General features: G+C 29.3%; 3 protein-coding genes across 3 annotated transcripts; 2 read left to right on the top strand and 1 right to left on the bottom strand.

Moving 5' to 3' along the window:
- Positions 1 to 7,357: 7,357 nt before the first annotated feature.
- Vsp37A (Vacuolar protein sorting 37A) lies at positions 7,358 to 9,578 on the bottom strand. The gene is made up of 3 exons (XM_075299549.1): positions 9,321 to 9,578; positions 9,065 to 9,257; positions 7,358 to 8,582 (listed from the first exon to the last, which is right to left on the bottom strand). The coding sequence occupies exons 1-3, from the start codon at positions 9,398 to 9,400 to the stop codon at positions 7,800 to 7,802; spliced, it is 1,056 nt and encodes a 351-aa protein (XP_075155664.1). The 5' UTR covers positions 9,401 to 9,578; the 3' UTR covers positions 7,358 to 7,799.
- Positions 9,579 to 11,082: 1,504 nt separating this feature from the next.
- Positions 11,083 to 11,532, top strand: LOC142229016 (uncharacterized). The gene has a single exon (XM_075299548.1). The coding sequence runs from the start codon at positions 11,186 to 11,188 to the stop codon at positions 11,513 to 11,515; it is 330 nt and encodes a 109-aa protein (XP_075155663.1). The 5' UTR covers positions 11,083 to 11,185; the 3' UTR covers positions 11,516 to 11,532.
- Positions 11,533 to 13,347: 1,815 nt separating this feature from the next.
- Positions 13,348 to 16,478, top strand: LOC142229473 (uncharacterized). The gene is made up of 4 exons (XM_075300032.1): positions 13,348 to 13,534; positions 13,600 to 13,701; positions 13,764 to 14,164; positions 14,233 to 16,478. Exons 1-4 carry the CDS (start codon positions 13,430 to 13,432, stop codon positions 16,343 to 16,345), a joined length of 2,721 nt encoding a protein of 906 aa, XP_075156147.1. The 5' UTR covers positions 13,348 to 13,429; the 3' UTR covers positions 16,346 to 16,478.
- Positions 16,479 to 18,725: the final 2,247 nt, after the last annotated feature.

Here is an 18,725-nt window from a genome sequence, read left to right as displayed (position 1 = left end):
AAGTTTTGACAAACAATTTCTATAGAAATCAAATTTTGACAAAATTTCTGTAGAAATAAAATTTTGAAAAAAATTTCTATAGAAACAAAATTTTGAAAATTTTTTCTATAGAAAAAAAATTTTGACAAAATTTTCTATAGAAATGCTATTTTGACAAAATTTTCTATAGAAATAAAATTTTGAGAAAAATTATCTACAGGAATAAAATTTTGACAAAATTTTCTATAGAAATAAAAATTTGATAAAATTTTCTATAAAAAAACTATTTGACAAAATTTTCTATAGAGATAAAATTTTGAACAAATTTTCTTTATAAATAAAATTTTGTGAAAATTTTGTATAGAAATAAAATTTTGAAAAATTTTTCTATAGAAATAACATTTTTGACAAAATTTTCTATAGAAATAAAATTTTTGACAAAACTTTCTATAGAAATAAAATTTTGCCAAAATTTTCTATAGAAAAAAAAAACTATTTGATAAAATTTCTATAGAAATAAAATCTTGAGAAAATTTTCTGTAGAAATAAAATTTTGACAAAATTTTCTATAGAAATAAAATTTTGACAAAAATTTCTATAGAAATAAAATTTTGACAAAATTTTCTATAGCAATATAATTTTGATAAAAATTTTCTATAGAAATAAAATTTTGGCAAAAATTTCTATAGAAATAAAATGTTGACAAAATTTTCTATAGAAAAAACTTTTGACAAAATTTTCTATAGAAATAAAACTTTGACAAAAATTTCTCTAGGAATAAAATTTTGCCAAAATTTTCTATAGAAATAAAATTTTGACATAATTTTCTACAGAAATAAAATTTTGACAACATTTTCTATAGAAATAAAATTTTGACAAAATTTTCTATAGAAATGAAATTTAGACAAAATTTTCTATAGAAATAAAATGTTGACAAAATTTTCTATAGAAATAAAATTTTGACAAAATTTTCTATACAAAAAAAATGACAATATTTTCTATACAAAAAATGACAAAATTTTCTATAGAAATAAAGTTTTTGACAAAATTTTCTATAGAAATAAAATGTTGACAATATTTTCTATAGAAATAATATTTTGACTAAATTTTCTTTATATATAAAATTTTGCGAAAATTTTGTATAGGAATAAAATTTAAAAAAAAAATATTCTATAGAAATAAAATGTTGAAAAATGTTCTATAGAAAAAAACTATTTGACAAAATTTTCTATAGAAAAAAAACTATTTGACAATATTTTCTATAGAAATAAAATTTTGGACAAATTTTTCTATAGAAATAAAATTTTGAAAAAAATTTTCTATAGAAATAAAATTTTGACAAAATATAGAAATATAGAAATAAAATTTTGCCAAAATTTTCTATAGAAAAAAAAACTATTTGATAAAATTTCTATAGAAATAAAATCTTGAGAAAATTTTCTGTAGAAATAAAATTTTGACAAAATTTTCTATAGAAATAAAGTTTTGACAAAAATTTCTATAGAAATAAAATTTTGACAAAATTTTCTATAGCAATATAATTTTGATAAACATTTTCTATAGAAATAAAATTTCGTTTTGTTTGTTATTGTTGGCTTCTCTTCAATCGTTATTGTTTTTTTTTTCTGATCTCAGCTTAAAGCCATGCATTGACTAAACTACAAGTGTAGCTTAACCAACAGAGGAAAAGTATGCTTGTCAAATTTATTTGGGCAAAGCCCTATAGACTGCAAGATGGTTGGATGTACAGCTGTTTCGGAATTACCACATTCCTCATCAGGATCCTCTACTTGCAGCAAAACCATCAACCAATTATCAGAATAAATTTTGGCAAAATTTTCTATAGAAATAAAATGTTGACAAAATTTTCTATAGAAAAAACTTTTGACAAAATTTTCTATAGAAATAAAACTTTGACAAAAATTTCTATAGAAATAAAATTTTGCCAAAATTTTCTATAGAAATAAAATTTTGACATAATTTTCTACAGAAATAAAATTTTGACAACATTTTCTATAGAAATAAAATTTTCCATTTGTTTTGTTTTGTTATTGTTGGTTTTGTTCTTTAAGCATTGTTGTTGTTTTTTATTTCAGCTTAAAACCATACATTGACTAAACTACAAGAGTAGCTTAACCAACAGAGGAAAAGAATGTTTGTCAAATTTATTTGGGCAAAGCCCTATAGACTGCAAGATGGTTGGATGGACGCACGTTTCGGAATTACCACATTCCTCATCAGCATCCTCTACTTGCAGCAAAACTATCAACCAATTATCAGAGTAAATTCAGGCAGTTTATTAAACCCAACAAAAACCACACTTGAACCCTCCGAAAAAAAGGTTTTACATTGATAGCCGGCTTATGCCGAAATAAATTCGAAACAAACATATCTCTTTTCCTATGCCACTGTCAAATCATCGATTTGAATTCACATGGCTGGGTTTATTTTGAGCGTGCCTCCTCTTCTTTTTCCATTTGTTTTGTTTTGTTATTGTTGGTTTTGTTCTTTAAGCATTGTTGTTGTTTTTTATTTCAGCTTAAAACCATACATTGACTAAACTACAAGAGTAGCTTAACCAACAGAGGAAAAGAATGTTTGTCAAATTTATTTGGGCAAAGCCCTATAGACTGCAAGATGGTTGGATGGACGCACGTTTCGGAATTACCACATTCCTCATCAGCATCTAGGAAAAGAGATATGTTTGTTTCGAATTTATTTCGGCATAAGCCGGCTATCAATGTAAAACCTTTTTTCGGAGGGTTCAAGTGTGGTTTTTGTTGGGTTTAATAAACTGCCTGAATTTACTCTGATAATTGGTTGATAGTTTTGCTGCAAGTAGAGGATGCTGATGAGGAATGTGGTAATTCCGAAACGTGCGTCCATCCAACCATCTTGCAGTCTATAGGGCTTTGCCCAAATAAATTTGACAAACATTCTTTTCCTCTGTTGGTTAAGCTACTCTTGTAGTTTAGTCAATGTATGGTTTTAAGCTGAAATAAAAAACAACAACAAAAATAAAATTTTGACAAAATTTTCTATAGAAATGAAATTTAGACAAAATTTTCTATAGAAATAAAATGTTGACAAAATTTTCTATAGAAATAAAATTTTGACAAAATTTTCTATACAAAAAAAAATTGACAAAATTTTCTATACAAAAAAATGACAAAATTTTCTATAGAAATAAAGTTTTTGACAAAATTTTCTATAGAAATAAAATTTTGACAAAATATTTCTACAGAAATAAAATTTTGACAAAATATTTCTACAGAAATAAAATTTTGACAAAATTTTCTATAGAAATAAAACTTTGACAAAAATTTCCATAGAAATAAAATTTTGCCAACATTTTCTATAGAAATAACATTTTCATAAAATTTTCTATAGAAATAAAATTTTGACAAAATTTTCTTTAGAAATAAAATTTTGACAAAATTTCCTATAGAAATAGAATTTTGACAACATTTTCTATAGAAATAAAATGTTGACAAAATTTTCTATAGAAATGAAATTTAGACAAAATTTTCTATACAAAAATATTACAAAATTTTCTATAGAAATAAATTTTTTGACAAAATTTTCTATAGAAATAAAATTTTGACAAAATTTTGAATAGAAATAAAATGTTGACAATAATTTCTATAGAAATAAAATTTTGACAAAATTTTCTATAGAAATAATATTTTGACTAAATTTTCTTTATATATAAAATTTTGCGAAAATTTTGTATAGGAATAAAATTTAAAAAAAATGCTATAGAAATAAAATTTTGACAAAAAATTTCTATAGAAATAAAATGTTGAAAAATTTTCTATAGAAAAAAACTATTTGACAAAATATTCTATAGAAATAAACTTTTGACAATATTTTCTATAGAAATAAAATTTTTGACAAATTTTTCTATAGAAATAAAATTTTGAATGATTTATATAAGAATAAATTAAATAATAAAGATGTCTGTCATTGCCAATGGTAGTTATCCTTATTTTCTGGAATAAGTATTGGTGGATACTTTTCAGTTTTATTTTTATTATTTGCTTTATTTTTGCTTATTTATTTTCTACACTTTTTATAAAAATTCATTCATATTGTTCTTTAATTAAATAGTAAATTTATTTTAGATTTTATATAATTAATTAGTTATAGAGGCAATGCGCTATTATTGGCCTTTCTGGCTTATTGTATTGTCGTAAATAAATAAATAAATAAAATTTTGACAAAATTTTTTATAGAAAGAAAATTTTGACAAAAATTTTTATCTAAATAAAGTTTTGACAAACAATTTCTATAGAAATAAAATTTTGACAAAATTTTCTGTAGAAATAAAATTTTGAAAAAATTTTCTATAGAAACAAAATTTTGAAAAATTTTTCTATAGAAAAAAAATTTTGACAAAATTTTCTATAGAATTTTCAATAAAGTAAAATTTGGATAAAATCTTCTATAGAAAGAAAATTTTGACAAAAATTTTTATTTAAATAAAGTTTTGACAAACAATTTCTATAGAAATCAAATTTTGACAAAATTTCTGTAGAAATAAAATTTTGAAAAAAATTTCTATAGAAACAAAATTTTGAAAATTTTTTCTATAGAAAAAAATTTTTGACAAAATTTTCTATAGAAATGCTATTTTGACAAAATTTTCTATAGAAATAAAATTTTGAGAAAAATTATCTACAGGAATAAAATTTTGACAAAATTTTCTATAAAATAAAAATTTGATAAACTTTTCTATAAAAAAACTATTTGACAAAATTTTCTATAGAGATAAAATTTTGAACAAATTTTCTTTATAAATAAAATTTTGTGAAAATTTTGTATAGAAATAAAATTTTGAAAAATTTTTCTATAGAAATAAAATTTTTGACAAAATTTTCTATAGAAATAAAATTTTTGACAAAATTTTCTATAGAAATAAAATTTTGCCAAAATTTTCTATAGAAAAAAAAAACTATTTGATAAAATTTCTATAGAAATAAAATCTTGAGAAAATTTTCTGTAGAAATAAAATTTTGACAAAATTTTCTATAGAAATAAAATTTTGACAAAAATTTCTATAGAAATAAAATTTTGACAAAATTTTCTATAGCAATATAATTTTGATAAAAATTTTCTATAGAAATAAAATTTTGGCAAAATTTTCTATAGAAATAAAATGTTGACAAAATTTTCTATAGAAAAAACTTTTGACAAAATTTTCTATAGAAATAAAACTTTGACAAAAATTTCTATAGGAATAAAATTTTGCCAAAATTTTCTATAGAAATAAAATTTTGACATAATTTTCTACAGAAATAAAATTTTTGACAAAATTTTCTATAGAAATAAAATTTTGCTTTGACAAAAATTTCTATAGGAATAAAATTTTGCCAAAATTTTCTATAGAAATAAAATTTTTGACAAAATTTTCTATAGAAATAAAATTTTTGACAAAATTTTCTATAGAAATAAAATTTTGCCAAAATTTTCTATAGAAAAAAAAAAACTATTTGATAAAATTTCTATAGAAATAAAATCTTGAGAAAATTTTCTGTAGAAATAAAATTTTGACAAAATTTTCTATAGAAATAAAATTTTGACAAAAATTTCTATAGAAATAAAATTTTGACAAAATTTTCTATAGCAATATAATTTTGATAAAAATTTTCTATAGAAATAAAATTTTGGCAAAATTTTCTATAGAAATAAAATGTTGACAAAATTTTCTATAGAAAAAACTTTTGACAAAATTTTCTATAGAAATAAAACTTTGACAAAAATTTCTATAGGAATAAAATTTTGCCAAAATTTTCTATAGAAATAAAATTTTGACAAAATTTTCTATAGAAATGAAATTTAGACAAAATTTTCTATAGAAATAAAATGTTGACAAAATTTTCTATAGAAATAAAATTTTGACAAAATTTTCTATACAAAAAAAAAATTGACAAAATTTTCTATACAAAAAAATGACAAAATTTTCTATAGAAATAAAGTTTTTGACAAAATTTTCTATAGAAATAAAATTTTGACAAAATATTTCTACAGAAATAAAATTTTGACAAAATATTTCTACAGAAATAAAATTTTGACAAAATTTTCTATAGAAATAAAACTTTGACAAAAATTTCCATAGAAATAAAATTTTGCCAAAATTTTCTATAGAAATAACATTTTCATAAAATTTTCTATAGAAATAAAATTTTGACAAAATTTTCTATAGAAATAAAGTTTTGACAAAATTTTCTATAGAAATAAAATTTTGACAAAATTTGCTATAGAAATAAAACTTTGACAAAAATTTCCATAGAAATAAAATTTTGACAAAATTTTCTATAGAAATAAAATGTTGACAAAATTTTCTATAGAAATAAAATTTTGACAAAATTTTCTTTACAAAAAAAAAATTGACAAAATTTTCTATACAAAAAAATGACAAAATTTTCTATAGAAATAAAGTTTTTGACAAAATTTTCTATAGAAATAAAATTTTGACAAAATATTTCTACAGAAATAAAATTTTGACAAAATATTTCTACAGAAATAAAATTTTAACAAAATTTTCTATATAAATAAAACTTTGACAAAAATTTCCATAGAAATAAAATTTTGCCAAAATTTTCTATAGAAATAACATTTTCATAAAATTTTCTATAGAAATAAAATTTTGACAAAATTTTCTATAGAAATAAAGTTTTGGCAAAATTTTCTATAGAAATAAAATTTTGACAAAATTTGCTATAGAAATAAAACTTTGACAAAAATTTCCATAGAAATAAAATTTTGACAAAATTTTTTATAGAAATAAAATGTTGACAAAATATTCTATAGAAATGCAATTTTGACAAAATTTTCTATAGAAATAAAATTTTGAAAAATTTTCTATAGAAATAAAATTTTGACAAAATTTTCTATACAAATAAAATTTTTGACAAAATTTTCTATAGAAATAAAATTTTGACAAAATTTTCTATAGAAATATTTTTTTTATAATTGGAAAGTTTCAAAATAACACGACTGAGTAAGTTTAAGTATGAATATATTACAACAAATCCTTGGCATCTACCCTGTCATCTGGAGGACTCTCCGCATGATATCTCTGTTTGAACCCGAAAATGTACCCTGCTTTCTAGTGCCACATCATCTGCCTATATCTGTCCTTTTTCAAAACAAAGAGTTTTTAAAGAAAGATTCCAAGTTAAGGTCAGACATACACATTTCCAACTCATTTACTCCAGCATATTTTGAAGGGATTAATCGTTTTATTCCAAATATATAGCACACTGTGCGGTAAAGGTTATTCAAAAAAATTTTCGTATGTATATGTAAATATGGAAGTCTTAAAAATTATATTAATATAATTTCCCCCGAAATAAGAACACACAATTCAATCATGTACCTATCTTATTTGTTTTTATTTCAAATCATAAATAAATAACTAAATGAATGAAGTACATTTAAGTAAATTACTAATCTACTGAGAACTTTTGTTGATTATTAAATATTTCACATGTTGTTTTTTTTTTCTAAAGAAGAATTTATATGAAAACTTTGGAAAATAAAATATAGATTAATAATAATAATAGAAATTAAACAAACAAACAAAAATAAAACGCAGACAACGGGTAAAATTCTACTAAATAAAAGATGTAACAATTCTAATTAATATGACTCTAAAAGCTAAAAAGCTACTTTCCTCATAATTCTGTTTGAGGATATTGAGTTTTTTTTTGTTTTTATTTTTAAGCCATTTTCTAAATAGGCAAGAAATATGTTCATTCATAATTATTCACACCAATGTTACAATGATTTTCTGTGGTTTTGATTGCGATTTTCATCTATATTCCAGCAGCTCTTTCCAATTCCAATAGCTGATGACCCAATCTCTCTTCTTTAGCCTTTCTTTCCGAACTGAGTTTTTTCGAATGTGTATAATTCTGCAAGAAGGTTTGTACGTCAATTTTACCATTGAGAAATTGTTCGACATGCTTTTCACACTCTGTGTCAGCATTGGATGCGGCAATCTGTAGAAGTTCTCTTATATGCTGTGGATTGTATTCTTCGGTTTTTTTCATATACTTCTTGTTCAACTGGTCACATTTTTCTCCCAAATGTTTTAGAGTTGTGACATCGTCACTAAGTTTGCGCTTTAGTTCAACCAAATGAGTTTCTTTGGACTCATTCTCCTTGGAGATATTTTCCACTTGATTAATCATTGAATCCAATTCTTCGTTTAGTTGCTGTACAACAGACATTTCTTCGATAAAGTCATCGAAGAAATCATCATCATTATCCAATTGTTTTAGCTCATCTAGGGATAGGGTAGAGAGATTGGGAAAGTTGCTGTCACTAAGTCGCGACGATGTGTGTTTTGCAGGATCATTTGGCGAGGCCTCTTTGCTGCTATTGGTGCTATTGGAAGCCCCACTGCTAGTTCCACTATCCAAAGATTTGGCCGCTTGTAATTGTTGATAATGACGGGGATGTGGAACATTGACATGGGCAGAAGTAACATTATTGGTCGTGACTGGGCTATGGGATTGTATGATAGTTGGAGGGAAACGTTCAAACTCTCTAATGATGGCCTGTACAACTCTGCCGAGATCGGAATGAGGGGAATACTAAAAAATAAAAATATTAGTTAGTGAAAAGATTTCCCAAAAATATTGAAGTGATATATAATACAATAGGCCTTAAAAACTAATTTTTCATGAAGTTAAGACCAGAACATATCTCACATGGAGCTAAATGAAAAATAGAGGAAAGGAATATGTGTGCGGCTTAAAAAGAGATTTTTTCTTTAAATTTTGTTTTTTATTTGGTTTTTATATAAACAATTAACAAAATTAAAACAAAATGTGAAAAATTGCAAAACCTACAGTTTTATTAATGTCCTTTGCTTCAAGTTTTTATATATCCCTATGAAGGGCAATACAACTTTTACAGATTATTCACAATCCGGCATTGACAAGTTTAAGGTCATTGGTAACGTCAGAGACGTAACAAACCTTGATTTCCTTGAATACGATTTCAAGGCTTTCACCTTGCAAATATCAAATCCTCTAAATTTTCATTATAAAAGGCGATATGTGATACTACTTACGTTCACCAAACCAGGAGCCTTTTCAATTTCGCCAGTATTTGCATTGATCCAATTGTGCTGTATGATGGGCGACAATAACAGCTTCGGACGTTCATTTGGAAAATTCAAACCTAGTAGAACAGTAAGGATAAAATTCCGACCTCCCGACTCGAAATGTACACAATATTCCGATAGTTCTGCCACTTCGACCACACTGCATGAAAAATTGGATTGTCATCAAAACATTGTTCTTAAATAAGGAAGGCTCAAAACTTACTTGTCATTAAATACTTTCAAGGTATCAATCTGACGACGGCGATATTCCAAATTATTGAACTGTACACCTCTCATTAACATTTTGTAGGTTTTTGTAAATAAATTTACCGAAAATCATAAAGTATAGTAAAGTAAACAACATCAATGAAATATATTAAAGTAGAGCTTTGCTTGATGTTTTTTGTAATAAAAATTTGCAAATCGTAGTTCGACGTTGTTGGTGTGTGTGGTTTATGTCTGTTTGGTTTATTGTTGTTTGTGTACTTGCTGGAATGGAAGTTTACGTTACGATACATATACTGTCAATAAACAAACTGCTGATCAAGAATACAAAGGCGGCCTACATTAACGGCAATTGAGATACGATGAGTTTTTGGAATACTGCAATCATGGCTGAACAAGAAGGTTAAATCATGGGGCCATATGATTACAATTTTTTTATTTCGACCAAATTTTAAGATGCCAAAATCATATGTTTATGGTGATTGCAGCTCTCCAAATGACACTGCATAGCAAATGCATCTCAAACAAACTCGCGCATTCATAGCTGGAGAATTGTTCAAAGATAACTTGAGTATCTTGATAACATATTCCAGACCCAAAATACCACGCACATCAGTTTTTAAACTGCATCATAAACTGTTTTTTTAATAGATGGCGAATATCCATTTGACTGATTTCCATTATTAACTTTGGTCTCATATCGGCGTTCCTCGAATGAATTATCCACTTCACAATAACTCATAGGTAACGCAATTAAATTTGAACCTTTATTTTTCTCTGGATTTGAATTATTTTTTCAGGACAATTGAAAGAATAAATAATTGCCACTTTTACCAATGCCATACGATTCTTTTATCAGCTGATTTTGACTTCTTAAAATTGTAATCAACATATTTAAATTTGTTGTTTTTGTTATCGTGATTCAACCTCCTTATTCAGCCATGACTGCAATTTAGAATTCATTCTACTATTATTCAAAATTAGTAAACACCAGAATTAGCAATAACATCTAATATATAGATTACTTTTTTTACAATATGTGTTGACCGCTCATTGGGCAGAATTGTGATTTAAGGTGGGTATTAAGTTCGAGTTTAAGGTGAGTACTAAGTTCGAGTTTAGCCGCTAAAATCAAAAATAAATCAGTAAGAAAACCACAATATTACACGTCTTTTACACAAATTTTAATATAACTTGATGGGGAATAGTCCAATGCAAGTTTTTATGAAGTCTATATTCTTTAAAATGGATTATTAAAGAAAAGTAAATTGCGATTTTAGCGGCTAAACTCCAACTTAGTACCCACTTTTAACGACAACAACGTTGCAAAATTCATAAAAACATAATTACAATGTTTTAAAATCGTTAGAAATGTTATACGGCATTCCACAATCCGAGTGGCTTATTAATTATGTGAGCTAAATAAAATCTAGTAAAAGTGGATTTGAAATCCCCTTTTTACAAGGCAAATGAAAGTTGAAATCTAGTTACAGTAAATTTTGGAAGTGTAATGTGACTGAGGTATTATGCTAATATTTATGCATTTTTAAAGGATGCATTCCGATTTAATAGACTCACAAATTCCCGATTTACAATACGAAGGCTTTCTTTTCTAATCAACCTATTATTCAATTTTGAACGAGTAATTGGCAACGCCTAATTGACTAATCTACACTGCAATGCAAAAGCAATTACGTCGCGATTTCCATTAATTGGATAGTATTTTGTCAAATCATACATCTAGCACCCTGATTTAAGTACGCTATCGACATGAGTAAAACAGCTGTGTCCAATAGTTTGTTTACGTTTTTTGGCATCGGCAGCAATTTATATAATAAATCCACATAAAAATATAATTTTAACATGTCTCTGTTTCAAATGAAATGGCTTCGTCGGCTTGTAAGGAAGAATACAAATCCTATTCCCGAAGTGGATGCTCTCAGGTGGAAACGTCGTCTTAGCTTAGCATATGCTGTGCTCGCATGGAATGCCTTTGGTTTTGTATGCTATATGGCATTTACTGGTAAAAGCGATTGGGCCCACTATTATGGATATAAAACAGATGAAGAAAAATCCGAATCCCAAGCTGTGCAGTTCAGTAAACGCCTCAATGTTGAAAAGGGAAAGATCATCAGATATTCAGGCTTCAAAAAGGTTGAAGAATTCGAATTTGATAATACAAAGGATAAATAAAAGAAAGATTTGAAAAATATATTTCTTTAAATGGTGGAATGAAGAGTGACGGTGGGTACCAATTTAATGTTCTCATCTGCCCTATTAATTATTGGTTTATGTGAATATAAATTGCAATTTATCAAAATATGATGTCGGCTGTTAACCAAATTAGTGGCGACGTAATGATGGCCGGAAAACATCTCAAAGATGACGAAGGGAAAAACTCAAAAGTGCTCCCCTTCATAAAAAAATCAACTGGCTAATGTAGATGGCGTTGGCTTGGTTATGTGAAAAAAAAACTCAAAACTGTTCTACGTTATCTTCTATTCTCTAACACTCTATTATTTATCAGTCGCCAAATTGTATTCCTAATTGACCAATAAATAATATAGTTTCATTTTTCAAATGTACATTAATATATAAGTGTGCAAATATAACCATAGCGGTAGGCGAACACTTATTTACGTGTATTTCTTATGGGAAGCCCAATATCCGCGACGGAATACCGTGACGGCTAGCGGCGTGTCGCTCAATTAAAACTTATTCTAACTCCTTGGCGAAAACTGGTATAGTGTTGCCATCACTTATCAATTTTTTTTAACTCACCACTAGGAATCAGAGAATGAAGCCGCCGAGTCGCGCCGCCGATTTCAGTCGCCCCCGACCATTTTTTGCCATCCGACGCCGCCGCCGAATATGTCGACTCATCTCGACTCAAATTTAGCCGCCAAGTAATCAAAAATATCGATTTAAATCAGAAAAATGTTTATTAAATTGTCGTATTTTTTCCAAAATTTTGAACACAACCAATCATATTTAATCTGCTATAATAATTTAGCAAAAATTTAGCTCAGAAAATTTGAACGAAAAGTAAATTTGTTTGTAAGATAGGTTGTACAACTAATCTCATTACCATTCGATTAACTTCAAATTGATTTTATAATGGATAATTGTCCGCCGCCGAGTGAACAAATTTATATCGGCTCAGCCGTCAAGCCGCCGCCGCCGGAGGCAAAAATTTAGTGTCCGCCGCCGCCGACAAAAATGGGTCGGCTTCATTCTCTGCTAGGAATTGCTGTTGCCTGGACCAAAGATAATAAAAGAGGAAGATGGGAGATTGGCTTGCGTCATACCAAATGTTGCATTTACCAGAATAGTTTAGTACATGTTTGTAACCTTTTAGTTGTTTTTAGTTTTTATTTTTTAAATGAAAAATTTTATTTTCTTAATGAAACAATGATAAATTTTAGGCAACAACAAAAAAAATTACATTTTCCCCTTTATGGAAATTTATTTCGTGCTCTTAATTTCTTTTTATGTGCATTTTAATGCTATGTCAATACTTGTCGTATACGCGTTTGGTTCGAGTATTAAACTAATGTGGCAAATGGTTTGATGTGCTCAGTAGCCAATCTCCCATCTTCCTCTTTTATTATCTTTGGCCTGGACACGTGTAGATTATTTTTTCTTGAAATAACTCAACAAATAACAAGCCATTGTATGTTTTTATTCAACTTCATTGTTTAATATTGTCAAAGCGTGCTGTATTGACAACAAAAACGCTAGGAAACGTGAAAAAGGGAATTATTCGCCGTCAAGCTTATTGTATTTGCCGTTGCGGCAAAAATGTTTCGCCTACTGCCTATCGCTATGGTTATATTTACACACTAAGACGAATGCGTTGTATACATTAGTAAACGAAAACTAACGTCTGAAATCTGTGACTACGTTGCCAAGCAATTATTAGGCAAATCATAACCTACCTTATTATGGTTGTATTATAAACGAATACGAAAATTACGTTACGTTTGCCAATAACTAGGCATACGCGCGCTTTTCGCCAATTGTCAAACATTACCACTGTTTGTGTATACATCGTGTGAAATTGTATTGTTTATATTTGTTCAATGTTTTAATTTAAATTTCCCTATAATGGATAAATGTTTTTTGTGCAAGTTTTCGAAAAAGGATGACATACAATATGGAGATTTCTTGCAAAATAAAGAAATGAACATTGGGGTTCATATGTTTTGTTTGGTAAGATATACATATAGGAATTTGTTCTCGAAATTCTAAAAGCATCATCATTGTCATTCCATTAGTATTTATCTTCAAATCTTGTTCAAAATGGTGATGATGATGAAGGAATTCTAGGTTTCCTACAGCCTGATATTAAAAAGGAAGAGCATCGTGTTTCATTTTTGGTAAGTGAAGGAAATTTTTTTATAGATGGGAAATGTCCTTTAACTAATCAATCATGATTCAGAAATGTTGCTACTGTTCAAAACGCTACGCCAATATAGGATGTTGTCATTCGAAATGTCGCCGCACATTTCACTTAGTGTGCGGTGTGGAGAATGGTGCCGAAAATCAATTTTGCAAATCCTATAATTCTTATTGCAACACACACAGGCGAAAAGGGCGTATTAAAATGCCCTCACCTGCCACCACATGCATGATATGCTACGACAATTTAGTACGACCTAATGAACGTTTTAATCCTTTAAAAGCTATCGAAAGTCCTTGTTGCCGTAATGGCTGGTTCCATAAATTATGCCTGCAACGTTTTGCCAGAACTGCTGGTTATTTTTTTAAATGTCCTCTGTGTAATGATGCGGCTACTTTTAGGAAAGAATTGCCGACTAAGGGCATTTTCATTCCAAATCAGTGAGTATTGTTATCATATTAAATACATATCTTGCCAACAATTAAACTACGTTTAATGTATCTCACAGGGATGCTGCCTGGGAGCTAGAGCCTAATGCATTTGCTGAACTTTTAGAGAGACCTAGTGAATGTTCAGCCAGTAATTGTACAAATAACAAAGGTCGCAATCACTCATCAAAAGATAATCCGCTTATGTTATGTGGCACCTGTGGTTCCACAGCCATGCATAAGCAATGTCTACAGCCATTCCGAGGTCGATTTCATTGTGCCGATTGTACTATTGCCATAGAAGAACGTGACAGTGGACGCGAGAGTTTGAACTCTCATGGTAATGAGGAAGGTGAATGCAATGAGATTGATGTATGCAATGTAAGCGACCACGAAGATATGTATATAGTAAATCAATTATTTTCCGAAGCGAATACAAGAGGGCCAGAGCCAAATAATGATATAAACTCTGAAGATGAAATAAAAATTTGCCGAAGACGGAGAGCACTTAGACTAAAAAGTTCGTCATTGGAATCAAATGCAATTTCAGATGAATATTTAAATCCATCTGTAGGAACGGAGAATTTTGAAAGTACTGAAGTATCAAAGGATATTAACACAGATGGGTATTCAGGAGAAGCAAATACCACGAAGAATAACGAGCAGATAGTTGTATCATCACGAAAAATTTCAGAAATGGACAAAAATAATTGCGAGGAACATACGAGAGGATTACGAAGAAGTCGTACTAGAGAGCGGTCGGGGGAATACAGTAAAACAAAGACGAAGCAACAAACAACATCTATATCACCTAAAAGAGATGTGAAAGAAAATAAAGGAGGAAAACATCAAAAACGATCCTCAAAGAAGGAAGAACCTAACAACAGGCGTAGGGTTTTGCATACAATAGAGGACGACGATGTGATAATCATTCCATTTGGAAATGAAAATGCAGGCCGAAAAACAAGTACACATGAATATGCAGAAATTTCTTCTACTGATGTCAACGGTAGGCATTATAACCTAGATGAGGTTATTCAAGACATATCTAGCAAACCGAAAGAAATAACCGAAAATTCTAGCACAAAAGAAAATTTTACACAATGCAATGAAAGTAGTGATGAATTTGAAGAAATCAAACCCATAAGAGCACGAAGGCGCAAGTATAGAGTGTCTACGTCTTCTGATGAGGCTTTCGATGATCGAAAATGTAAAACCTCTACGTGTACTGACGAAATACCTACAAAATTGGCAAAGAAAGGCCCCAACACAAATGCCTTGATGGTACTTGACGAAGAGACTGACACCAATACCTTGGATTGGGATAATTCCGAAAGAAAAGAAATGGATTCCGCTATAAGAGCCACAACGACTGACGACAGTGACGATGATGATCCATTAGAATTTTTTCTAGAAGCTATTGAAAAAGAGAAAAATAAAAGATGCATTGCTACAAGAAAACGAAACAAAGACTTAGTGCAGAATTCAAAAGAGTTCAACCCGGTGAAACAATCGATGAATTCTAAATGTCCGAAAACAAGAAACGAGACATATAATTTAGATAATTCCTGTATAGCTAAAAGAACCAGACGCAGGAGTATGGCTTCCGAGAGATTGTCGAACTCTAAAAATGAGAATAATGTAGCGGAACCTATAAAATCTTCTGGACGAAGAAAAACAGTTTGTTCTCAAACATCTCTTGAAAAGAAAAGAGATACTGTACGAGAGCAAACGAAATCTGTATCACATGAAATGTCAGAAATCTTTGAAAAATTGTACGAAACAGATGAAGAATCCGAAAATTTTGTTCTTCCAACAAATTCCAAACAAAAGCAAAATGACACATATGATAAAAGAGAAGGATTGGATTCTTTGGAAATTTCCTGCATAGCAAATCGTACAAGAAAAAGAAAATCTTTTAAGCTTCCAGCTATTGTCGAAGTAGAAGAACTAAATTATTCCCCATCATCATCCAATAAAGCTGTTGCCGGTACTACAGAAGAATACCATGAAAAGTATCCGAGTAATTTAAGATCGAAATATGCACATATGGGCCCCATAAAGCGAATGGAAGCATGGCCGAAACAAAATGAAGAAATTGCATTTTTCACCAACCGCGTAAGAAGTAAATCAAAATATTCCAATATTCCATATTCCAATTATCCGTATGTCAATACCCTGCGAAGGGTTTAAGTTAGTGTATGTATTTGTAAACGAGATTTAAGTTAAAATATTTTATAGTTAAAATAATTATATATAGTATTTGTATGTTCCTATAGGAATATACATATTAGTTGAGTAAAGTCAAACAACAAATTAAATTAAATTGTTTTATTTGCAATTGATAATAAAAGCAGGTAGTTATGTTTACAAATTACAAACATATCCTGGTATATATGTGATACTTCTTTGTATTTTAATAAATCCTTTAAATAATGTTCGATTTCAACAATAATTTATGCAAACCTTTGAAAACGTATTGAAATCCAGTGATAATCAAAGGCTTGTATTTACTAAGATATGGGGTCATAATATAGGGTGATTTGTTAAGAGCTTGATAACTTTTTTTTTAAAAAAACGCATAAAATTTGCAAAATCTCATCGGTTCTTTATTTGAAACGTTAGATTGGTCCATGACATTTACTTTTTGAAGATAATTTCATTTAAATGTTGACCGCGGCTGCGTCTTAGGTGGTCCATTCGGAAAGTCCAATTTTGGGCAACTTTTTCGAGCATTTCGGCCGGAATAGCCCGAATTTCTTCGGAAATGTTGTCTTCCAAAGCTGGAATAGTTGCTGGCTTATTTCTTTAGACTTGACGTAGCCCCACAAAAAATAGTCTAAAGGCGTCAAATCGCATGATCTTGGTGGCCAACTTACCGGTCCATTTCTTGAGATGAATTGTTCTCCGAAGTTTTCCCTCAAAATGGCCATAGAATCGCGAGCTGTGTGGCATGTAGCGCCATCTTGTTGAAACCACATGTCAACCAAGTTCAGTTCTTCCATTTTTGGCAACAAAAAGTTTGTTAGCATCGAACGATAGCGATCGCCATTCACCGTAACGTTGCGTCCAACAGCATCTTTGAAAAAATACGGTCCAATGATTCCACCAGCGTACAAACCACACCAAACAGTGCATTTTTCGGGATGCATGGGCAGTTCTTGAACGGCTTCTGGTTGCTCTTCACTCCAAATGCGGCAATTTTGCTTATTTACGTAGCCATTCAACCAGAAATGAGCCTCATCGCTGAACAAAATTTGTCGATAAAAAAGCGGATTTTCTGCCACTGATTTTGGTAATAAAATTCAATGATTTGCAAGCGTTGCTCGTTAGTAAGTCTATTCATGATGAAATGTCAAAGCATACTGAGCATCTTTCTCTTTGACACCATGTCTGAAATCCCACGTGATCTCATACTAATGCATGAAAATCCTAACCTCAAAAGAATCACCCTTTAGAAACATTTACTTTCTGGTCTGCCAATATACGATAATAGTGAGAAAAAATTCCCAATCAAAAATTAAGACAGGCGATGTAGGAGGTAAGAGCATCCTCGTAAACATCCGAAATTGCCATTGGCAGACCATCATTAAATATATTCATATAGAAGGGTGTAGCTTTTTGTTGAAACGATACAACAGCTCCCAATGCCGAAGGCTGATATAAAGGGTGATTCTTTTGAGGTTAGGATTTTCATGCATTAGTATTTGACAGATCACGTGGGATTTCAGACATGGTGTCAAAGAGAAAGATGCTCAGTATGCTTTGACATTTCATCATGAATAGACTTACTAACGAGCAACGCTTGCAAATCATTGAATTTTATTACCAAAATCAGTGGCAGAAAATCCGCTTTTTTATCGACAAATTTTGTTCAGCGATGAGGCTCATTTCTGGTTGAATGGCTACGTAAATAAGCAAAATTGCCGCATTTGGAGTGAAGAGCAACCAGAAGCCGTTCAAGAACTGCCCATGCATCCCGAAAAATGCACTGTTTGGTGTGGTTTGTACGCTGGTGGAATCATTGGACCGTATTTTTTCAAAGATGCTGTTGGACGCAACGTTACGGTGAATGGCGATCGCTATCGTTCGATGCTAACAAACTTTTTGTTGCCAAAAATGGAAGAACTGAACTTGGTTGACATGTGGTTTCAACAAGATGGCGCTACATGCCACACAGCTCGCGATTCTATGGCCATTTTGAGGGAAAACTTCGGAGAACAATTCATCTCAAGAAATGGACCGGTAAGTTGGCCACCAAGATCATGCGATTTGACGCCTTTAGACTATTTTTTGTGGGACTATGTCAAGTCTAAAGTCTACAGAAATAAGCCAGCAACTATTCCAGCTTTGGAAGACAACATTTCCGAAGAAATTCGGGCTATTCCGGCCGAAATGCTCGAAAAAGTTGCCCAAAATTGGACTTTCCGAATGGACCACCTAAGACGCAGCCGCGGTCAACATTTAAATGAAATTATCTTCAAAAAGTAAATGTCATGGACCAATCTAACGTTTCAAATAAAGAACCGATGAGATTTTGCAAATTTTATGCGTTTTTTTTAAAAAAAAAGTT

Source organism: Haematobia irritans, chromosome 3 (assembly GCF_050003625.1).
Source record: "Haematobia irritans isolate KBUSLIRL chromosome 3, ASM5000362v1, whole genome shotgun sequence".
Classification (NCBI taxonomy): domain Eukaryota; kingdom Metazoa; phylum Arthropoda; class Insecta; order Diptera; family Muscidae; genus Haematobia; species Haematobia irritans.
The sequence above is the reverse complement of the archived record's forward strand: the minus strand, read 5'-3'. Positions and strand labels throughout refer to the sequence as shown.